We start from the raw sequence: 17,801 nt of genomic DNA on the forward strand, positions 1-17,801 counted from the left end.
GCTAGCTTCACATAAGCAAAGTCATACATATTTTTCTTAAAAAATGAAATATGGTTCACCATAATTTAAAAGTCTAAAACTAGTTATATATATATATATGTAATTTGACAAAGTAGACATCAATTGCTAATAGGTAACAAACAGATGGTTTTTAAATGATATTAGAGGCCTGTAATTCCACCACTTTGGGAGGCTGAGGCAGGAGAATCACTCAAGGCAAGAAGTTCGAGATCAGTTCCCCTTATAATCAGCATAACAAGACCCCATCTCTACAAATAAACAAAAAATAAGCCAACAGAATATTAAACTGAACATTTTGGCAAGGTTTTAGAGAAATTAAACTATCTAGACTTTGAGTTGATAGAAGAAATTACAAACAGAAAGATTAACATTTACACTCTATAAAATTTAAAACATTGTGCAATGAGGAAAACAAATACAACGAAACATCAAGGGAAAATGCTTGTAACGAATATGAGAGAAGGTGAACATCCATGTTATGAGAGCTCACAAAAGTTAACATCATGACCCTAGAAAACAGGCACATAACAAAAACAGAAAATTTACATAAGAAAATAATATTAATAAACAAATATTTAAGAAAATGTTTAACCTCTCCAGCAATCAAAGCAATATAACTTTAAAGAGGAATAAAATTATGAACATTAGATAATTCACCGAAAATAGTAAATTAAGACAACACAGGCTGGGTTTGGCTGCTCACGCCTGTGTCCCAGCACTTTAGCAAAAGGATGGCTTCAATCCCAGGAGATGGAGACCAGCCTGGCAACATAGAGAAATATCATCTCTATTAAAAAAAAAGCAAACAAAAAATCCAAAAATTTTTAAATTAGCTAGGTGAGGTGGAGTGGGCCTCTAGTTCCACCTACTTGAGACACTGAGGTAGGCGTATCTTTGTTCTTTCAAGGAAAATTTCCTATACTTGCTCTTTTTTGTTTTGTTTTGTTTTTTTTTTTGTTTTTTTTTTGAGACAATGTCTGGTTCTATCACCCAGGCTGCAGTACAGTGGTGTGATCTCAGCTCACTGCAACCTCTGCCTCCCAGGTTCAAGTCATTCTTTTTTTTTTTTTTTTTTTTAGACAGAGTTTCACTCTGTTGCCAGGCACCAGGCTGGAGTGCAGTGGCACAATCTCTACCTCCTGGGTTCAAGCAATTCTTCTGCCTCAGCCTCCCAAGTAGCTGAGACTACAGGCGCACGCCACCACGCCCAGCTAATTTTTTTATTTTTAGTAGAGACGGGGTTTCACCGTGTTGGCCAGGATGGTCTCGATCTCCTGACCTCGTGATCCGCCTGCCTCGGCCTCCCAAAGTGCCGGGATTACAGGCTTGAGCCACCGCGCCCGGCTCAAGTGATTCTTGTGCTCAGCTTCCAGAGTAGCTGGGACTGGGATTACAAGCACATGCCACCACACCCGGGGGGTTTCACCATGTTGGCCAGGCTGGTCTCGAACTCCTGGCATCAAGTGATCCACCTGCCTCGCCTCCCAAAATGCTGGGATTACAGGCATGAGGCACCATACCACCTAGCCTATAGTCATAATTTTATAATAAAGAAAAGGGAAGGGATTAAGTAAAAGGAAAACCCTTAAGTATATAATTTTTAGAGCCGGGCGCGGTGGCTCAAGCCTGTAATCCCAGCACTTTGGGAGGCCGAGGCGGGTGGATCACAAGGTCGAGAGATCGAGACCAACCTGGTCAACATGGTGAAACCCCGTCTCTACTAAAAATACAAAAAATTAGCTGGGCATGGTGGCGCGTGCCTATAATCCCAGCTACTCAGGAGGCTGAGGCAGGAGAATTGCCTGAACCCAGGAGGCGGAGGTTGCGGTGAGCCGAGATCGTGCCATTGCACTCCAGCCTGGGTAACAAGAGCGAAACTCCGTCTCAAAAAAAAAAAAAAAAAAAAAAAAAGTATATAATTTTTAGATCTAATCACAAATTCACATTTTTAAGTTGCAACACAGATGTTCCTTGATTTATGAAGGGGTTATATCCCTATAAACCCAGTGATAGTTGAAAATATTGTTAAATCGAATCCCTTCCCTTTTCTTAATCCTTTCCTTTTTCCTTTATTATAAAATTATGACTGTAGTCTGGGTGCAGTATCTCACATCAGTAATCCCAGCACTTTGGGAGGCCAAGACAGGCGGATCACAAGGTCAGGAGTTCAAGACCAGCCTGGCCTACATGGTGAAACCACATCTCTACTAAAAAAAAAAAAAACAAAAATTAGCCAGGCGTGGTGTCACATGCCTCTAATCCCAGCTACTCAGGAGGCTGAGGCAGGAGAATCACCTGAACCTGGGAGGTGGAGGTTGCAGTGAGCCGAGATCACGCCACTGCACTCCAGCTTGGGCGACAGAGAGAGACTCCATCTCGGGGGGAAAAAAATTATGACTGTAAAAAGCATTTTAAATATATAGTACAGTGTTGAGTAAAAAGGAAGTCTCACACCCTCTACCCCCATTCCACTCCCTAGAAGTAGCCTCTGTTTCTGGTGTTTTCCTTCAAACGAAAGCTTAAGTCCGAAGTGAAAAAACTAGGGCTACCAACCTTAGGACCTTGAAAGTGCCCAGAAAATTCCTGTCATCTTCACATGAAATCTGCTTTTGCAGATTCAATGTGAAAATTCAGGAGGCCAGGTATGGTGGCTCTTGCTTGTAATAGCAGCACTTTGGGAGGTTGAGGCAGGTGGATCACCTGACGTTAAGGAGTTCAAGACCAGCCTGGCCAACATAGTGAAACCCCATCTCTACTAAAAAATACAAAAATTAGCCAGGGGTGGCGGCAGGAACCTGAAATCCCAGCTACTTGGGAGGCTGAGGGAGGAGAATCAATTGAACCCAGGAGAAAGAGGTTGCAGTAAGCCGAGATTGTGCCACTGTATTCCAGCCTAGGCAACAAGAGTGAGATTCTGTCTCAAAAAAAAAAAAAAAAAAAAAAAAAAAGAACATTCAGGGTGTTTGGGTAAAAGTTTATTGAGTGCCTACTATATTTCACTGTGCCAAGCAATTAACCATCACAGCAACTGCGTAAGATGAATAGTGTTCCCATTCTGCAAAGGACAAATTTGAGCTTACTGCCTCAAGCTAAGCAACTTGCAAAACCAGAATCTGAACTCACATATGCATATGCCAAAACAGAAAGTCTGATTCTTTTCAGTGTGCCAAGATATATCGACATTCAAGATTTTCAAAGACATTTTATTCAGACTTTTTGAATTTCTGTTTTACTTAATTATTCATATTATGAGAATACAGAGTCACATGACTTTTCTTAGTAATAATAATGGGTACTAACTAGTTGACTCTCTACATTTCTTAATTTTAAATTTTGCTAAGCCAGATGCAGTGACTCACGCCTATAATCCCAGTACTTTGGGAGGCCGAGGTGGGTGGATCACTTGAGGTCAGGAGTTCAAGACTAGTCTGGCCAACATGGTGAAACCCCGTCTCTACTAAAAACACAAAAATTAACTGGGTGTGGTAGTGGGCACCTGCAATCCCAGCTACTCAAGAGGCTGAGGCAGAAGAATTGCTTGAACCTGGGAGGCAGATGTTGCAGTGAGCCTAGATCACACCACTGCACTCTAGCCTGGGCAACAGAGCAAGACTCCATCTCAAAAAAAATTTTTTTTTTTGCTAAATTTTCAGCTACATGGTAGGGTAAAAAGCTTTTGGTGGCCACATTACTCCCATTTGTATGAATACTTCCATTTGTAACATTGTTATGATGTAGAAAAGCACTTAGCTTCAACCACTTTAACAAATAACACTTTTAAATGCAACCCACTTCTTATGGTGAAGCCTGTCCAAGGCAGCTGCACTAAATTAAGTATCAGAAAAGAGAATGGAGGTTTCCGGCTATGTCACCATTTTAGCAGTTAAGAATAAATCTCAGCCAGGCGTAGTGGCTCATGCCTATAATCCAAGCACTTTGGAGGCCAAGGCTGGTGGATCACCTGAGGTCGGGATTTCAAGACCAGCCTGACCAACACGGTGAAACCCCGTCTTTAAAAAAAAAAAAAAAAATAGAATAAATCTCATCCCATACTTCCCCTTGGTAACTACAAATAAATAAAAGCATCAGCTTTTAGTGCCACCATGCCATTAAGCAGCTACATGCTATGGTCTCTAAGTCACACTGGGTCTCATGAGATGATTAAACTAGACTTCCCATCAGTACAAAGAGAGCTTGGGTCACATCCTAAAAATGATCCCCCTCAACATTTAAGTGATGCTCCTCAGTTTGAGAATTCTAGAAGCTGCTGGGCATGATATTCTTCCTAGTCACCTCGCCTACCCATTTGGTTTTCTTGCTTCTTAAATGTCCTAACTTCTGGTTTCATGATCAGTGTGCCGGCCTGGACATATGGCAATGTTCATGGAGTTCTGGTATCACTTAAAAGGAGAGGAGATCTGAAGAGCCCATCCCAGAAAATGCTCTATGCCAATAATAAAGACATACACGCAAAAGAGACTTTGTTTCCCAAGAACTAATTTCTTTCCAAAATACTTTTTCAATTCCCCTAAATTACAGAAGGTGACACGCTTCTGTTTAGTGCTAAGCTCAACTTAACACCATGGAGGTGCTGACAGTCTACAACCAGCCAGAGTTCCAACTTTCCCTTCTCCAAGAGGGGTATGCGCTACTCCTTGAGCTGCAGTATGGGCACTCAACAGCAGAAGGGTTGCTCATGACAGACTTGAAAGCACACACCAGGAGTTCTCTGAAAGTCAGAGAACACCGGAATTAACTTTCTTCCTGTGACCTTTAACATAGCTGAATTTTCTTCCATTTCCAATGCTAATCATACTTTCTTCTCACTTGCAGATTTCCCTGTTTTTTTTCCCTGCCTGAACTCTTCTCTTCTTGGTTCTTTTCACCTTAATCTTATTCCGATTTTTTTTTTCTTTTTTGAGATGAAGTTTCGCTCTTGTGGCCCAGGCTGAAGTGCAACGGCGCAATCTCGGCTCACCGCAACCTCTGCTTGCAAGGTTCAAGTGATTCTCCTGCCTCAGCCTCCCAAGTAGCTGGGATTACAGGCATGTGCCACCATGCCTAGCTAATTTGTTGTTCTTTTAGTAGGGACGGATTTCTCCATGTTGGTCAGGCTGGTCTTGAACTCCTGACCTCAGGTGATCCACCCACCTCGGCTTCCCAAAGTGCTGGGGCTACAGGCATGAGCCACAGTGCCTGGCCGTTATTCTGATCTTTCTATTATTTCCTCCTGTCCAAGACCTGAGCACTGAACATACCTCACACGCTTAAATGTTACCTCCTTCAACTGAGTGAAATGGTATTCATCGCACCTATACAACTGTTCCTTAGCCAAAACAAATGTAAAACCCAAGCCGGGCGCGGTGGCTCAAGCCTGTAATCCCAGCACTTTGGGAGGCCGAGGCGGGTGGATCACAAGGTCAAGAGATCGAGACCATCCTGGTCAACATGGTGAAACCCCGTCTCTACTAAAAATACAAAAAATTAGCTGGGCATGGTGGCACGTGCCTGTAATCCCAGCTACTCAGGAGGCTGAGGCGGGAGAATTGCCTGAACCCAGGAGGCGGAGGTTGTAGTGAGCCGAGATCGCGCCATTGCACTCCAGCCTGGGTAACAAGAGTGAAACTCTGTCTCAAAAAAAAAAAAAAAAAAAAAAAAAGGCCGGGCGCTGTGGCTCACGCCTGTAATCCCAGCACTTTGGGAGGCCGAGGCGGGTGGATCACAAGCTCAAGAGATCGAGACCATCCTGGTCAACATGGTGAAACCCCGTCTCTACTAAAAATACAAAAAATTAGCTGGGCATGGTGGCGCATGCCTGTCATCCCAGCTACTCAGGAGGCTGAGGCAGGAGAATTGCTTGAACCCAGGAGGCAGAGGTTGCGGTGAGCCGAGATCGCGCCATTGCACTCCAGCCTGGGTAACAAGAGCGAAACTCCGTCTCACAAAAAAAAAAAAAAAAATGTAAAACACAGTAAGAACAGGAAAAAGGATAAACATAAACTTAGGTTTAAGCATAAATAGTAATTTAAGATGTATAAGGGATTCATAAAATCCCTTAGCAAAAAGCCTTGAATAATTAGGTGATATTAGAACAGTGGCTTAATTTCAATATTGAAGCTGCTCTCTAAACAATGAAGAAGGCTGGGCGTGGTGGCTCAAGCCTGTAATTCCAGCACTTTGGGAGGCCAAGGCGGGTGGATCACGAGGTCAAGAGATCGAGACTTTCCTGGTCAACATGGTGAAACCCCGTCTCTACTAAAAACACAAAAAATTAGCTGGGCATGGTGGTGCATGCCTGTAATCCCAGCTACTCAGGAGGCTGAGGCAGGAGAATTGCCTGAACCCAGAAGGCGGAGGTTACAGTGAGCCGAGATTGCACCATTGCACTCCAGCCTGGGTAACAAGAGCGAAACTCTGTCTCAAAAAAAAGAAAAAGAAAAGAAAAAAAAAAAGCAGAAATCTCTATGTTTTCTATTTCTCAACCACTCCCAGTGCTCATGTACAGGACTCACCTCTAAATTTTCCCACTTAACCTTTCAGGGAAACACAAAACCACACCCACAGAACACTCTCGTCTCTCTACACTTACACTCACTCTTACTTACAGTCATATTCACTCTCTACACACTCCTGTCTTTCCCCAAGAAAGGGCTCCGTTACAGGCACAGGAGAAAATGGAGTGCCCCAGGATACACAATGGGGCCACTGTACTACAAGGTGGAGCTTTTAGTAGGTGGAGTTGAGGTATTATAAATAGAACTGAAGAGGGGAACGTTTTCTCCCTCCCATCTCTATGATCTTTATTCCTGGCCTCAGAGCTGCTGTAAATCCCAGATCCTGGGGCTCTTCCAACTTGGGAGGGGTGGAGGTTATGAAGGAAACAGGATGGAACCAAACCAAAAAAGTGAATAGGACCTAGTGCTAGAGGGGAAAGAGGGGCTCTAGGAGCACAGAAAATACAGCCCGGCTCATCAAGGGAGGAGAAAGAACTGGAAGAGGTTAACAGCTAGCTAATAATGAAGAGCATGCCATTTGTCCTTGGTGTACTCACAACACTTGTTAGAGGTGGCAGCAGCCACACAGGTGACCGACAGGGATCCTAGTTCTCTTTTCTCACCAGAACATTCCCAGGCTTCTTTCCTTTGTCCTCTCTAGTTATGCAATCTAAATAGGTGCTTCCAATGTTGATTTTTAAAAATCAAAGCCTTAAACAACAGCAACAAAAATCACCACACCCAGTTTTAGGACTGCCTCCATAAAATAGATCAGGTACCTTTCCATGATGCTAAAGCCAATGGGCAGTGTGCCAAGGTAAAATGCACTATTATGCCCTCCCTTAAAAAAAAGAAATAAAACATGAAGATTATCACAATGTCTTCACTGCCTTAGTTACTACCTTTTTTTTTTTTTTTTTTTTTTTTCCAGTGACAGAGTTTTGCTCTTGTTGCCCAGTCTGGAGTACAATGGCACAATCTCAGCTCCCTGCGGCCTCACAACCTCTGCCTCCCAGGTTCAAGCGATTTTCCTGCCTCGGGCTCCTGAGTAGCTGGGATTACGGCATGTGCCACGACACCCAGCTAATTTTGTATTTTTATTAGAGACAGAGTTTCTCCATGTTGGTCGGGCTGGTCTGGAACTCCAGACCTCAGGTGATTCACCCACCCTGGCCTCCCAAAGTGTTGGGATTACAGGTGTGAGCCAGTTTCTTCTTAAGTATGCAAAAGCACTGAACTAAAAAACACCCCAGGGGATCATGGCCTGTGGGTGGTCTTTAAAGGAAATGGGCTACTCTCCTATACTGAAAAAAACAGCGACAGAAAGAAGGAGTACCTATAAATACAATGCCTTGCTAACGGATCACCCGATGAAGGCAATACGATGGTCTGTATTATTCAACTCAGGCCACGATATCCCAGCATAAGGCAGAGTTCTTAAATTGTTTTAAATCTTGTTTTTCAACATGGGAGGAGTGGGAAGTAAGGAAGGACCATAAGAATCACTAGAGGCATTTAAACTACCGTCGGCCTTTCTTTTTTTTTTTGAGATGGAGTTTCACTCGTTACCCAGGCTGGAGTGCAATGGCGCGATCTTGGCTCACCGCAACCTCCGCCTCCTGGGTTCAGGCAATTCTCCTGCCTCAGCCTCCTGGGTAGCTGGGATTACAGGCACGTGCCACCATGCCCAGCTAATTTTCTGTATTTTTAGTAGAGACGGAGTTTCACCATGTTGATCAGGATGGTCTCGATCTCTTGACCTCATGATCCACCCGCCTCAGCCTCCCAAAGTGCTGGGATTACAGGCTTGAGCCACCGTGCCCGGCTACTACCGTCGGCCTTTCTTATCCATGGGTGCTCCGTCCATGGAGTCAACCAGTGATGGATCAAAAAGTCAGAAATAAAGAATGATACAAATCAAACAATACAGTGTAACATCTTTTTATGTAGCATTTACATTGGATCAGGTATCATAAGTAATCTAGAGACGATTTAAAGAATATGCAATGTTCTTAGGTTATATGCAAATACTATGCCATTTTATATGAGGAACTTGAGCAACAGTGGATTCTGGTATCTGCAGGTGTCCTGAAACCAATCCCCCACAGACACCAAGGGGCTACTATATATAGGTCTCTGGCCTTTCCAACCTAGACCTACTGAAGCAAAATCTCTATGGGAAGGCCCAGATACCTGTATTTGTTTTAAAGTTCCCCAAGTGATTCCAACACTACACCTGGTTATAAGAACCATAGTTTAAAAAATGATGGGGCAGGGCCTGGTGACTCACGCCTGTAATCCCAGCACTTTGGGAGGCAGAGGTGGGTGGATTACCTGAGGTTAGGAGGTCGAGACCAGCCTGGCCATTATGGTAAAACCCTGTCTATACTAAAAATACAAAAACTAACTGGGCATAGTGGTGGGCGTCTATAATTCCAGCTACTTGGGAGGCTGAGGCAGGAGAATCGCTTGAACCCGGGAGGTAGAGGTTGCAGTAAGCCGAGATCACACCACAGCAATACAGGCTGGGTGACAGAGCAAGACTCCATCTCGGGGGGAAAAAAAATCATGGATACTATTCTTCAATCAAGAAAACTATGAGTAGACCAAAAACTCAGGCCTCAGTGTCCTCATATAAATAAAACGGTTGAACTAGATTAGCAGTGGAATTAGATTAGTGGTAGTGTTGGGGGTGGGGAGGTGTTAGCCAAAATACTCTCTGTAAAAAGTGGAATTTTATTCCGGAAATTCAACAGTAAAACAAAAGCAGAGCTGCTTTCAATGGGAGAAGGAAGGTGTGCTGAGGCTCTTCCCTCTCACCCCCAGGTCACCTCAGCAGAATCACCAAAGCCCCACAGAACACAAGATGGTCTCTTAGAACAGCTGCAGCTTTCAAATTCTTTGAACTTCCAAACCTAGAAGTCCACAATTTAAGCGGCACAGATCTTACAATTTTTGTTTTCTTCTAAAGTTCATACGAGAAAATGCCCCCTTCTCTTGTGACATAGCACGTCCTGCTATGTCGTCTTCTATTATTTAGAAAGACAAGTGTTAGCCTCCTCACTGAAGTCATCACTGAAACCCAAGCTTCAGTTTCCTGGAAGAGTTTTAAGCTCAGAAAAGAAGCCTAGATACAAGACAGCATGCAAAATACAGGTTAGTGCTTGCCCCAGGAGAAGGAAGAACGGGACTAGAGGGGCATGACAGAGATTTTATTTATTTATTCTTTTTTTTGGGGATGGAGTCTCACTCTGTCGCCCAGGCTGGAGTACAATGGCATGATCTCCGCTTACTGCAACCTCTGCCTACTGAGTTCAAGTGATTCTCCTTCCTGAGCCTCCCGAGTAGCTAGGATTACAGGCATGTGCCACCACACCCCCCTAATTTTATATTTTTAGTAGTGATGGGGTTTCCCCATGTTGAACAGGCTGGTCTCGAACTCCAGACCTCAGGTGACCCACCCACCTCGGCCTCCCAAAGTGCTGGGATTACAAGCGTGAGCCACTGCGCCTGGCCCAAAAGAGACTTTAAATGCAGCTATGTTGGTTTTGTTTTGTTTTTAGAGGAAAGGGAAATATCTGAAGTGTTAACATCTGTTAGTTCTGGGACACAAGGATGTTTGTATATTGTTCTCTGGACTTTCTTATAGCATTTTAAAATTTTCAGAATTAAAACACAAACACACACACGCTCATTAGCACCATTTGAAACACCCTTGATTTTCATTAAATTTTTTTTTTTTTTTTTGAGACAGAGTTTCGCTCTTGTTACCCAGGCTGGAGTGCAATGGCACGATCTCGGCTCACCGCAACCTCCGCCTCCTGGGTTCAGGCAATTCTCCTGCCTCAGCCTCCTGAGTAGCTGAGATTACAGGCACGTGCCACCATGCCCAGCTAATTTTTTGTATTTTTAGTAGAGACGGGGTTTCACCATGTTGACCAGGATGGTCTCGATCTCTCGACCTCGTGATCCATCCGCCTCGGCCTCCCAAAGTGCTGGGATTACAGGCTTGAGCCACCACGCCCGGCCTAAATGTTAATTATAAATATTTCATTATCTCTCATTTGCCTTCTTCACCAAAGCTCACTTTTAGACTATATGACCTATAATTACCTCCACCCTGGGACTCTGCAAAAGAACACCAGCAACAGAACAAAAGAAATGAATGACTGCTAACAAACTGACACTCTAAAATTAAGACCACAAGGTCTTGGGGCATCTGAAAAAGGAAAAGAATAGCTTTACATTCACTTCACAAAGAGTGCAGAGGATGCTGCCTCTGAATATTGCCTAACAAATGGACCTACACCAACAGCACTACACTTCTAAGCCTCCCAAACCAAGCACCCACTCCACAGGTCATGGGAGAAGACTCGATTCATATATAACCCAAATTCATGAAGAACTAGTGAAATACTAAAGCCAATAACTTCAAACCCTAAAGATGCTACTTCCACCCCACAGTTGGTAATGCCCAAAACATGCATAATCAGCATCAAGCTGAACAACACAAACCCGGAAAATTTTTCAGTACACTTAAATGCTCATCACAGTGATTCATGATAAACTGTCATCAAGGCTACTTATTGCCGTAAATAAATACCCTATCTATACTTCAACCACCTCAACCACCAGCTTCCCAGTTACATTTGCAACATACTCAAAGAAATCTTTTTCTTTTTTTTCTCCTGAAACAGGAGTTTTGTCACCCAGGCTGGAGTGCAGTGGTGAGAATATGGCTCACTGCTGCCTTGACCTCCCGGACTGAAGTGATTCCCTCTCCTCAGGCTCCTGAGTAGATGGGACTACAGGCATGCACCATCACACCTGGCTAATTTTTTAATTTTTTTTGTAGAGACAGGGTCTCACTATGTTGCCCAGTCTGGTCTCAAACAGCTGGGTTCAAGTGATCCTCCTGCCTCAGCCACCCAACGCATTGGGATTACGGACGTGGACCACCAAACTCCGCCTCAAAGAAATCTTTATTTGTATTCACACTATTATCAGTTCCCTTCTCTTAATCTTCTCTCCAGCCAGCCAATCTTTACCTCTTTGCTTCTTCCAAATGACAAAGGTATTCATAAGCCACATTCTGACGTCTCCTTTCATCCATCTCCTCTGCAGTAAGCCTTTCATTATCCAGGACAGCTAAAGCATAAAAGAAAGAATGTAAACACCAGGATCTGTTGCCCTCCTGAGTGATAAAAGATTGCCACAGCATCAATTTCCTGCTACTCACCTAGAAAGTCAGGGTAACTGATGAATGTGTGGCTAGCCAGGTGTACTACAATGACCTTCCTAAAAAAAGAACTATGTGGTTTCAACGATACTCATCTTGACCTTTATAAAAATGTATAATATAAATATGTACTAAATTTAATGTAAACCTGAAAAATACTGACTTGAGATTTGGGCCCAAATCTTTCCCTACCTGCCAGAACTTCTAAACACAGATCTGATAATGCTGTTTCCCTCTTTTATTAATGACCAGTGCCAGCCGTTATTCAGAAATAAGTGGCAGTAATTGTACTAAGCATTTTACCCGCATTCTCTCACTGAAACCCCGTAACAATCCCGTGATTATTGCTCCTATTTTACAGATGAAGAAACTGAGGCTGAATGAGCTCAGCCCCACGGCAAATAAATGCAGGGCCTGAATTCACACTGGAGAGTCTGTCTCCAAAGCCCAAGCTTAACCTTGACGCGATCTGCTTCCTTCCTGGGTACCAGGTATGGAAAAAATTCCTAACTCCTTGGGAAGACATTCAAGGTCTTTCCCAGTCTGGTCTCCACTATTTTTGGAAACTCTCCTCTGCACTTCCTCCCACCACGGTGTTCTCCACACCGCTCAGTTCCCAGCACACACAGTGTCCCTCAATTCTTCACTACCTTTGTCCGTGCCCATCTCTCATGTCCCATCTCTTGTTCCACCATGCCCTAACACTTTTTTTTTTTTTTTTTTTTTTTTTGAGACAGGGTCTTGTTCTGTCACTCTGACTGGAGTGCAGTGGCAGTCATGGCTCACTGCAGCCTCCACTTCCTGGGCTCAAATGATCCTACCCTCAGCCCTGAGCAGCTGGGACCACAGCCGTGGGCCACCACCCCTGGTTTTTGTTGTTTTTTTTTTAAGAGATGGGATCTCACTATGCTGCCCAGGCTGGTCTCAAGCTCCTGGCCTCAAACAATCCTCTCACCTCGGCTTCCCAAAGTGCTGGGACTACACACAGGAGCCACTACACCTGGCCACCTGTCAAACTTTCTACACAGCATTGTTCAAGGCTCTGTTCAAATGTCACCTTCTGGCTGGGGGCAGTGGCTCACACTTTTCGAGGTCCAGGCAGGGGGATCACTTGAGGTCAGGAGTTTGAGACCATCCTGGCCAACATGGTGAAACCCCATCTCTACCAAAAATACAAAAATTAGCTTAGTGTGGTGGTGAACAGCTATAGTCCCAGCTACTTGGAAGGCTGAGGGAGAAGAATCCCTTGAACCTGGGAGGTGGAGGTTGCAGTGGGCTGAGATTGTGCCACTGCACTCCAGCCTGGGCAACAGAGCAAGACTCTGTCTCGGAAAAAAAAAAAAAAAAAGTCACCTCCCATACTCAGACTGTCTTCCCCAAGCCCCTTCTCCTAACCTACATTACTCTGTACGGCCAGTAGGTTCAGCATCTTTTATCTCTATTGCACCTTATAAACATTAGCTTGCACACCTGTCTGATTAAAATGTTCTCTGGAGGCAGGGCCTGATCTTACTCATCTTTAATTTCACAAACGCTGCACAATACCACACATATAACTGTTGATGTGCGAAATGTTGATCCTTTAAAACCCCAAAGGGTCCTCCTTTAGCCAGTCGTGCCTGCAGTTCAATGACGTCCAGGGCAGGCAACAGAAAATGAGGAAGTCAGAGGACTTTCTGCCTTTTTTTTTTTTTTTTTTTAATTTTACTTTAGAAATCTTGAGGAGGGAACCAAGCCCAAGAAAACCGAAGTGACTTGCCCAGGATGGCACCTCTCAGCTAGCCTAGGATCGGGCAGGTCTGGACCTCGGTCTACCCTCTGCGTCCACCCCGCAGGCAGCACTAGGGCAGCACCTTTCCACGGAGCAGTGGCAGAGCCCGCGTCCCCAAACCCCAGTCCCCGGGACACGCCCTGCGCGGTCCTCCTGCCACCTCACCCTAGGCGGCCTTCCCCAATCTCGGTCGAGCCTAGCCGGCGAGAAGCGCTGGGTGGGGCTCCCCGTACCGCAGCCCCAGCTAAGGCGGGGAGGCCTCGGGGGTCCACGCCGCCGCCTCAGAGCCGGAGGGGGCTCGCACCCGGGGCCTCCCCGCCCGCCGCCCGCTGCCACGCCGGGGCTGCTCTTCCGGGTCCGAGCTGCCGGCAGCCGCCCTGCCCCACCCGGCCGGCCGAGCCCCCAAGAAAGCCGCGCCTCGTCTGCAGTTAGCCCGGCCCCGAAGCCCCCAAGCCGTGGAGCCCCGCACTCACAGCCATAGTGCGGCCGGGCCACGCCCAGCCCATCAACCTCCTCTGCGGCGGACATGGCGGCCGACCTCGGGTCTCTGCTGAGGAAGCCGTGAAACCTTGGAGGCGCGGGCGTCGGCAGATGCAAGCTCCTGCCAAGTGCGCGGGCTGCCCGGGTCCCCGAGGCCCGCCCCGTCCCGTCAACCCCACCCCGAAGGCCCCGCCCCAGCGCCCCGCCCTGCCGCACCGGCCTGAGCGGCCGGAAATAGGCGGGGCCAGAGTCGCCCCGCCCCGCCCCCTCAGCCCGGCCCCGCTCTGCATCCCGCTACGGTCTCGGTAGGCGGAAGAAGGTAGAGCCCGTCCTCCAAACCCGCGGGCGCTGAGCTTGCCCTGCCGGCAATGCCCGCCCAGGGTTACAGCCCCGCCCCAGGGCCACCGCCCTACCCGCAGCTCTAACCGAAAGGCTGCCGGTGTCTGCTTCCTGAAATCAAAATCATGGGTCGTCTCTCTTCTCTCGCTGGCCCCCCAGCTAACCTCTGCACCCAACTCAGAGAAGGCGCCCTTTGAGGTGGTCCAGGGTGTCTGGTTGGACCCAAGCAGTCCCCAGACTGCCGTAAAGGTCCTCCAGCCCCACGCTCCGCAGTTCGGCAGCATGGCCTCAGTCCTCAGAATCAGCAGCAGTCACCAGATTACCCAGGTGTTTGAGATGTGGATGCTGAAGCCGAGCCCTGTCCAAAACCCCGACCTTTAGAGCTCTTGATATTGTTTTTGCAAGTTCTTTTTTAGATAACTCTTTTCCCGTATCAGGGACATCTCTTCCCCCTGCACCTTGTGGCTTGCCCTTTAAATATCGGTATTCAACGGTATTCTGTCCGCAGCCCTCTAGCGTTTTTTGTTTGTTTGTTTTCTTTCTTTTTTTTTTTTTGAGACGGAGTCTCGCTCTTGTCACCCAGGCTGGAGTGCAGTGGCGCGATCTCGGCTCACCGCAACCTCCTCTTCCTGGGTTCAAGCGATTCTCCTGCCTCAGCCTCCCAAGTAGCTGCGATTACAGGCGTCCGCCACCACGCCCAGCAAATTTTTTTGTATTTTTAGTAGACACGAGGTTTCACCATGCTGGTCAGGCTGGTCTCGAATCCTGACCTCAGGTAATCCACCCGCCTCGGCCTCCCAAAGTGCTGGGATTACAAACTGAACCACCGCGCCCGGCCCGCTTCCGTTTTTTTCTTTGCCCACTCAGTAATTTTTTCTACACTTGCCTCTAACTGCTGAGGATCCTTCAGTATGTATCTCCAGGCCAGATCGTCTGGAAGCCCCTCAATATTTTCAGCTAATGTACACTTTCGCCTGTGTATAGGGCAGACACCTCAAATCCCACACGTCAAACATTCACCCTGCTCCTGCTATTTTCTATTCACAGAAGTACTTAGTTCCCGATGGGAACTGACCAGGTTCCTTGGCTCACGCCCTACATTCAATCTGTGTCTATTTCTGAAGTGTCTGCCTTTGTCTCCATCCTCGTTGTGATTACACTGCTTAGATTGTCATCATATTCAGTCTCACTTCTGCCAGATCGTCACAGTTACCAGGGTGTTCTCTCTAAAGTGCAAATGCAATTGTATTCCTCTTTTTAAATAATTTTTTTCCTGTTACTCCCTTCAAGATAATGGGCCAAGTTCAGCATGATTTACCATGCCAAAACAGCCTGAATCCAGATGTTTTGCTTCAGCTATTTTCTTTCTTTCTTTTTTTCCTTTCTCTTTCTCTTTCCTTTCCTTCTTTCTTTCTTTTTCTCTTTCTCTCTCTCTTTCCTTCTTCTTTGAAACTGAGTCTTGACCTGTTGCTCAGGCTGGAGTGCAATGGCACAATCTCAGCTCACTGTAACCTCTGCCTCCCCGGTTCAAGCAATTCTCCTGCCTCAGCCTCACCATGTTGGCCAGGCTGGTCTCAAACTCCTGACCTTGTGATCCACTCTCCTCGGCCTCCCAAAGTGCTGAGATTACAGGCATGAGCCACCATGCCCGGCCACTGCTCCAGCTATTTTCAATGTATTCACTCTTCCTTCAAACAAAGATACTTCAAAACCTGTAAGAACAAAATACCCCTATAGAAAAATGGGCAAGAGTTTAATTTATTAAACTTACAAAGTAAAACATTATTTCATTCTTAAGCTTTTAAGTTCACTTTACAAAATGGTATTACTCTGGCCAGGTGTGGTGCTCACGCCTGTAATCCAAGCACTTCGGAGGCCAAGGCAGCCGGATCACCTGAGGTCGGGGGTTCAAGACCACCCTGACCAACATGGTGAAACCCCGTCTTTTAAAAAAATAAATTAATTTTGCCGGGCGCGGTGGCTCAAGCCTGTAATCCCAGCACTTTGGGAGGCCGAGGCGGGTGGATCACGAGGTCGAGAGTTCGAGACCATCCTGGTCGACATGGTGAAACCCCGTCTCTACTAAAAATACAAAAAATCAGCTGGGCATGGTGGCGTGTGCCTGTAATCCCAGCTCCTCAGGAGGCTGAGGCAGGAGAATTGCCTGAACCCAGGAGGCGGAGGTTGCGGTGAGCCGAGATCGCGCCATTGCACTCCAGCCTGGGTAACAAGAGCGAAACTCCGTCTCAAAAAAAAAATAATAATAATTAATTTTTAAAAAAAGAAACAAATTGTATTATTCTATTTATAAGTCTAGCACATTCACCAAACACTTCTCAGAAACCAAATGATTTATTTGGAGGGGGTCACATTTTTATTGGGGCCCAGAGGGGATGTGGTCTCCTCCATGTCAATGAAAGTGCCTCCAGTTTCTTCAGCCACTCTGAACTTGGGCCTTGGGGATGGCTGAGCATGTCCAGTATGTTCCCATCATCTCAGAGGGGCACTAGGTTGTTGTAGGACGTGGCCTATTTGAGCCTGGTGGAGTACTTGGTGTAGGGCTGACTGGGGTCAGAATTATAGCCAAGCCCCCAGTGGCGAGGGACAGGAGGAGCACCTGCTCCTTGGCCCAAGCATTCTTGAGAAAGGCAACTGCAACGGCAGCGAGGACATGGAGCACTCTGAAGTTTCCCGAATTTTTTTTTAAGTCTCACTCAGTTAATTCGACATCTTCAAATATTTTAAATTATGCCGACTAGACCAGGTGCAGTGCCTCACACATCTAATCCCAGCACTTTGGGAGGCAGAGACCTGAAGTCAGAAGTTCAAGACCAGCCTGGTCAACATGGTAAAACCCTGTTTCTACTCAAAATGCAAAATAATTAGCTGAGCATGGTGATGCATAGTTGTAGTCCCAGCTGCTGGGGAGGCTGAGGCAAGAGAACCGCTTGAGCCCAGGTGATGGAGGTTGCAGTGAGCCGAAATTGTGCCCCTACACTCCAGCCTGGGCAACAAAGCAAGACTTTAAAAAAAAGAAAAAGTAATTAAATTTAAAAATAAAGAATAAATTGTGCCTATAATACTATGTCTATATTAGATTTTCTATTAGATTTTTTTCATTCATTTAATTGTTTAAATCTTTTTCAAAATTTAGCAATTTTTTTTTTTTTTTTGAGACGGAGTTTCGCTCCTGTTACCCAGGCTGGAGTGCAATGGCGCGATCTCGGCTCACCGCAACCTCTGCCTCCTGGGTTCAGGCAATTCTCCTGCCTCAGCCTCCTGAGTAGCTGGAATTACAGGCATGCACCACCATACCCAGCTAATTTTTTTTTTTGTATTTTTAGTAGAGACGGGATTTCACCATGTTGACCAGGATGGTCTCGATCTCTTGACCTCGTGATCCACCTGGCTCGGCCTCCCAAAGTGCTGGGATTACAGGCGTGAGCCACCGCGCCTG

General features: G+C 46.1%; 1 protein-coding gene across 1 annotated transcript in view; it reads right to left on the minus strand.

The window, feature by feature from the left end:
* IQGAP1 (IQ motif containing GTPase activating protein 1) overlaps positions 1-14,148 on the minus strand; it is a 116,313-nt gene extending 102,165 nt beyond the window's left edge. Inside the window, exons 1-2 of the mRNA XM_010349494.2 lie at positions 13,999-14,148; positions 11,564-11,663 (exon numbers count right to left, since the gene is read on the minus strand). Of these exons, the coding sequence (XP_010347796.1) occupies positions 11,564-11,663; positions 13,999-14,053 (155 nt within the window). The 5' untranslated portion in view covers positions 14,054-14,148. The remainder of the gene's footprint in view (positions 1-11,563; positions 11,664-13,998) is intronic.
* Positions 14,149-17,801: the final 3,653 nt, after the last annotated feature.

This window comes from Saimiri boliviensis, chromosome 5 (genome assembly GCF_048565385.1).
Source record: "Saimiri boliviensis isolate mSaiBol1 chromosome 5, mSaiBol1.pri, whole genome shotgun sequence".
Taxonomy (NCBI): domain Eukaryota; kingdom Metazoa; phylum Chordata; class Mammalia; order Primates; family Cebidae; genus Saimiri; species Saimiri boliviensis.